We start from the raw sequence: 5590 nt of genomic DNA on the forward strand, positions 1-5590 counted from the left end.
CGACTGAACTACCATTGAGGTCGTTTGATCCTGCGACGCAAGTACCTAAGGCGAGCACTCTACCGATTGAACTACCATTGAGGTAGTTTTATCCTGCGACGCAAGCAATTGAGGTGAGCGATCTACCGAATGAGTCACCACTGACGTAGTTTTATCCTGCGACGCAAGCAATTGAGGTGAGCGATCTACCGAATGAGTCACCACTGACGTAGTTTTATCCTGCGACGCAAGCAATTGAGGTGAACGATCTACCGAATGAGTCACCACTGACGTAGTTTTATCCTGCGACGCAAGCACTTGAGGTGAGCGATCTACCGAATGAGTCACCACTGACGTAGTTTGATCTTGCGACGCTCTACCGATTGAGTTACAAATGAGGTAGTTTGATGCTGCATGTATTTAAGGCGAGCGCTCTACCGATTGAACTACCACTGAGGTAGTTTGATCCTGCGACGCAAGTACCTAAGGCGAGCACTCAACCGATTGAATCACCATTGAGGGAGTTTGATTCTGCGACGCAAGTACCTAAGGCGAGCACTCAACCGATTGAATCACCATTGAGGGAGTTTGATTCTGCGACGCAAGTATCTAACGCGAGCACTCTACCGATTGAATCACCATTGAGGTAGTTTGATCCTGCGACGCAAGTATCTAAGGCGAGCGCTCTACCGATTGAATCACCATTGAGGTAGTTTGATCCTGCGACGCAAGTATCTAAGGCGAGCGCTCTACCGATTGAATCACCATTGAGGTAGTTTGATCCTGCGACGCAAGTATCTAAGGCGAGCGCTCTACCGATTGAATCACCATTGAGGTAGTTTGATCCTGCGACGCAAGTATCTAAGGCGAGCGCTCTATCGATTGAACTATCACTGAGGTAGTTGATCCTGCGACGCTAGTACTTAACCCATTTGGGACCAATTTCTTTATCACTAAAAATTATTGAATTTCTTTCAGTGTAACATGAACATATCAGATAGTTATTTTTTTATTATTTTATGTGAAATGCTGATTTTGTAAAGAAAAAATTCTGATCCCATACATGGGATCGTGGTCCCGAATGGTTTGGGGTTCTTTCAACATTCAGAATAACAATCAAGACCAAAACATTCAGAATAATGCAGTTTTAAATAACAAAATCAACGTTTTAAAATACTGGATTCATTGTATCTAGGATATTTGTAAAATTGTATGTTATTAATGTTCTGAAAAAGTCACCTGGTCTGCAAAAATAAATAAAAGACAAGGAATAAAAAAACATCTGCATAACATTAAGGTTAAACAGTTCGAATTTGAAAGTTATAAAACAACTAAAATATAAATTCATTGTTTGAAAAATGAGTAAAAACATGCAAAAATTGCATGTCAATGACTTCAAGAAGTATGGAACTGTACCAAACACTGGCCGTGGACGCCGAATAGTGGATCCATTCAACTGTTTGTTTTTTGTGCACCAAAGGCCCACAACTGCCGATGATTAATTAATCAATTATTCTAGTGGTGTCGTTAAACAAAACAAACTTTAACTTTAGCCATATGAGTAAATAAATTTGACGAAATTAAAAGTATCGCAGACCTGTGCCATCATGAAGGTGACGCTTCTCGTTTTTGCTGCGGTCCTGTTCCTGGCTGAGGCAGCAGTTTCGGCCATTGAAGAGCACGATCTTGTTCTGGATGTCTTGAGGAATGTCAAAAGAGCCGCAGGTAAGTGAGAGTTAGCAACAAATCATAATTCCTGTCAACACAAACGCTGATCTATAGTCCGTACCATCATTCTATAAAAAGTTTTTTTGTAAATAATTTCAGTCTTGTTTGACGTAAGAAGAAAACTAAAAGTGTTTTGAAAATAACAAAGAGATACTATTTTTTGGCCAATTTAGAAAACAGTCGGTTCAGAAATAAATAACTTGTAGTACATGAAAAAAGGCGTTCCCTGTGGAATGGACTACAGGCCTTTTTAACAGGAAAACCTGTAACATTAATGTAATGTAGTTGGTGACATTTAAAATAGTGTGTATATATCTGTTTTGAATTATGTCTGCGAAGAACCCCTATAGTAATTTTGTCGTTGTAAATACCCATTGTACAATAATTCTGCATATTCTGTCGTTTAACAGCCTGGGTGCATCCTAATAGTTTCAAGTTTCAAAACATTCAAGTTAATAAACACGACTTGTGTGCTATCTTACACAAAGGCAAAATTAATTACTTAACTTGACCAACAAAGCGGGTGGGGACTCGGGTCCTTTAGGCTCAGGATCAATCCAAGCCTGCTTTCGTTTTGATCTCACTGATAGTTAAAAGTTTGTTTTGTTTAACGATATCACAGGAGAACATTGATTTATTAATCATCGGCTATTGTATGTCAAACATTTGATAATTTTGACATATAGTCTTAGAGAGGAAACCCGCTACATTTTTCCATTAGTAGCATGGGATCTTTTACACGCACCATCCCACAAACAGGACAGCACATACCACGGCATTCGATATACCAGTCGTGGTGTACTGGCTGGAACGAGAAATAGCCCTATGGACCCACCGATGGGGATCGATCCTAAACCGACCGCGCAATCTGCGAGCGCTTTTACCACTGGGCTACGTGCCGCCACGATCTTACTGATAGATACTTTTATCAGTTACTATAGACCAGCTCAACATAGAGCTAAACTGGATTTAAGTTTACAGTGAGCAGTTTGAGGGTTATACTGTTTATAGTTCAGTATAAAACGTGACACCCCACTGAAAAGTGAAACACTCCATTTAGAGTATAAAAATAGTCTTTGGAGTCTTTCACAATAAATGACACCAACTAATGAAGACATGAACACTACAATAATCAGTGACTGTTCATGGATGACATGTTTTATGCTAGTCCTGGTGTGTGGTATCATCTGTATTCAACCCACTGTTTGTCTGGTGCCACGATGGTGCCTATTGCGCATTGACCAAATTTCGAAATAACCATATGTCAGTCACCAAATAGCTATAGTTTAAAATCTCCTCGGGTGTCGATAAAGAAGTATCCCCAAGCAATAATGACTTCATAAATAAACTGAAGTCAGCTGAAGAAAAAGACAGAAAACATTTGGCTCCACTTGACCAGTGAGCGGTTCCATCACCAAGAAAGAGGGTGTATCGTGATACAGACACACGCCTTACACGGTTACGGTCAAAGGATTACTCCCTGCAAGGATGCAAAACTCTTTTGCAGTTTTTAGATCCAGCAAGCCACTTGCTGAAGCTACAATAATTATAAATGTTTCTTCTTCTTCGAACGCTCAGACAGGGCAATTGTAAATATGACACTAAACAGTGTACGCTTATTGTAAAACATGAACTATTAGCTAGCAGTATCTAACGTTTGAAATGGAATGCTTATTGTTATTGCACTGGTTATTTCTATGCTATTTCATGTCATGTCATTTTTCGTGATAGACGCCAATGACCTTCCCATGCGCAATATTATATGATTATTAACACGAGAATATCACCGATTATAACGTAGTCATTCATCCATTTCCTCATTCTTCCGTTCAGTCGTTCATTTATTTATTCATTATTTTCAGATCGTGAAAACGTCCGCCATGAGATTGAAGAAATTATACGACATCTTGAAATTCTGAATAGCTATCTCGAAGGTAAGCTTTCTTTACTCATGGGCAACAAACAACATTTCTCCAGCTAGAATTGTCGTATTTTGGCTTCTAAATACTGTCTAAGCTACAGATTAATGTCTTTGATATTTCTGAATCTACCAGCTGTGAATCCAAGGCAACGAACTGATATTTTTAATTGAAATGTCCTTTTCAAGAATTTGTCTATATGCTACTTTATGACAATGACAATGTAACTACAGTCCTCTCCCTAAAATATTTTTTCTGAGTCCGCCCTTGGAAATTATTATCAAGCAAACAACAACCCTATATATGACAGTGTAAATATAATTATATTTTATATACCAAATTATCGATAACAAGTGGCTTTTGACTCCTCGATTTGACTACCCGTTGCTAAATATACTAGCCAAAATGTATATATTTTAAAGGTACTTTTGCATAATAAAATTATTTCGATAGCTATTATATATTACGAATTTTGAAAAGGGCCACCAGATTCTGTACGCAAAGAGGACTGTACAAAGTGTGCGCAGTACAGACTGAAAACCTGATTTATACTTGAGTCCTAAATAGACGTCTAAAATGCGCTTACGGATGAATATCCAGGCTAGCAGGGAAACATATTCCCATTTATTTTGAGGGCAGATGACTTTTTAAATTAATCGATAAAGACCACTTGAACGGGTACTCGAATCCTGTGAATGACCAGATGTCTTACTAGACTTGGCGAGTGCCAAAGTACTCGACTCTCGTGGCCTACCATAGGATCACCACTGACCCGTGAGCCGCAATATTTACACTGCACTATGGAATAAACTAGACAGAATTATGCAAAAGTGCTCCACGCTTGTTACCACTTGCACAATATCTGCATTTGGTCATTTAATAGATTGACTTCCGTGCAATTCCGTCTACTGATCTCGACCAAGACCCTTTTCATGCCAGAAGCAGGGTCCAGGGGAGACACATGAACCTTGATTGGGCATAATAAAGATGTTTGGATTTGGAAGTCCTTCTTTAAAAACAATAGTTTCTGTTTATATCAATGATGAGTTGTCTTTCTGTTTTAACAACAGGTGACGAGGAACTACAAGAGCTTGCCGCGCGACAACTCAGTGTAACCACTGGCACGGACGGAAGCACGACCGTTGGAGTGAACATCCCGCTAGGTCTGGGCAGTATAGGCGGCTCTTTCACCGTCGACAAACATCACTTCCCTAGTGGTGGAAGTCTAAGCGGGACTATTGGAGCTGGGGTCCAAGGTTCGGGCAGTATCGGGTATGACAAACATAACGGACTTGGAGGATCTCTCGGCATTGGTCTCGGGGCTGATGGGTATGGCACAGATGCGCATGTGGGTTGGAGCCAGCACGGAGGATTAACCACAGGTGTTGGTATAAAAGCCGGACCAGTCGGCACGTCACTCGACCATAGTGGAAGCGGCTGGAGCTCGTCGTTTGGACTATCCGGCGGCGGTACTCCCAGCGGAAGCAGCGGTGTGCACTCCTCAGGAGGATTCCTGTTCGGGAAGCGAGAAGTGGAGTAACGAGTCTCTGCTATAGCAGTCTACACGACTCGGGGTCGGGGGGGGGGGGGGGGGGGTCGTTTGGCATACGAAGGTGTTTCTAGGATTTGGAAGGAGGAAATGTTGTATTTAATGATGCACTCAACACATCTTATTTACGGTTATATGGCGACGGATTAGGATTTAGAGACCCGACATATATGAAAGGTGTGTGAAATGACATGGAATAATCAACATAGAACATTCTATTCTGACAGCTATGTCTGCCTCACTATCAACCTCGACAAAGGCATGTATATCCCAATTCCAACCGATTCCCAACATTAGCACTTTCTTGTGTCTACGGGAGTTACCTTTTTGATTTGTTTATGTCCCTCAACTGCAACTGAATATGGGACTGTTTCTCCGACAAACTCGACAGAGGTCATGCTATTTCTTTAGCTAT

The 5590-nt window shown here is 40.8% G+C and overlaps 1 protein-coding gene across 1 annotated transcript; it reads left to right on the top strand.

Annotated features, from left to right (window-relative positions):
- Positions 1–1567: 1567 nt before the first annotated feature.
- On the top strand, positions 1568–5199 carry LOC121377647 (keratin, type II cytoskeletal 2 epidermal-like). Its single transcript, XM_041505719.1, has 3 exons — positions 1568–1704; positions 3570–3641; positions 4697–5199. Exons 1-3 carry the CDS (start codon positions 1587–1589, stop codon positions 5164–5166), a joined length of 660 nt encoding a protein of 219 aa, XP_041361653.1. The 5' UTR covers positions 1568–1586; the 3' UTR covers positions 5167–5199.
- Positions 5200–5590: the final 391 nt, after the last annotated feature.

The sequence above is a fragment of the Gigantopelta aegis genome, chromosome 7 (genome assembly GCF_016097555.1).
Source record: "Gigantopelta aegis isolate Gae_Host chromosome 7, Gae_host_genome, whole genome shotgun sequence".
NCBI classification, from domain to species: domain Eukaryota; kingdom Metazoa; phylum Mollusca; class Gastropoda; order Neomphalida; family Peltospiridae; genus Gigantopelta; species Gigantopelta aegis.

Coding starts and splice junctions, on each gene's coding strand:
- LOC121377647 (XM_041505719.1), top strand. CDS start 1,587: ATGAAGGTGACGCTTCTCGTTTTTGCTGCGGTCCTGTTCCTGGCTGAG. Junction 1,705..3,569: donor GAATGTCAAAAGAGCCGCAG/GTAAGTGAGAGT, acceptor CATTATTTTCAG/ATCGTGAAAACGTCCGCCAT. Junction 3,642..4,696: donor TCTGAATAGCTATCTCGAAG/GTAAGCTTTCTT, acceptor TTTTAACAACAG/GTGACGAGGAACTACAAGAG.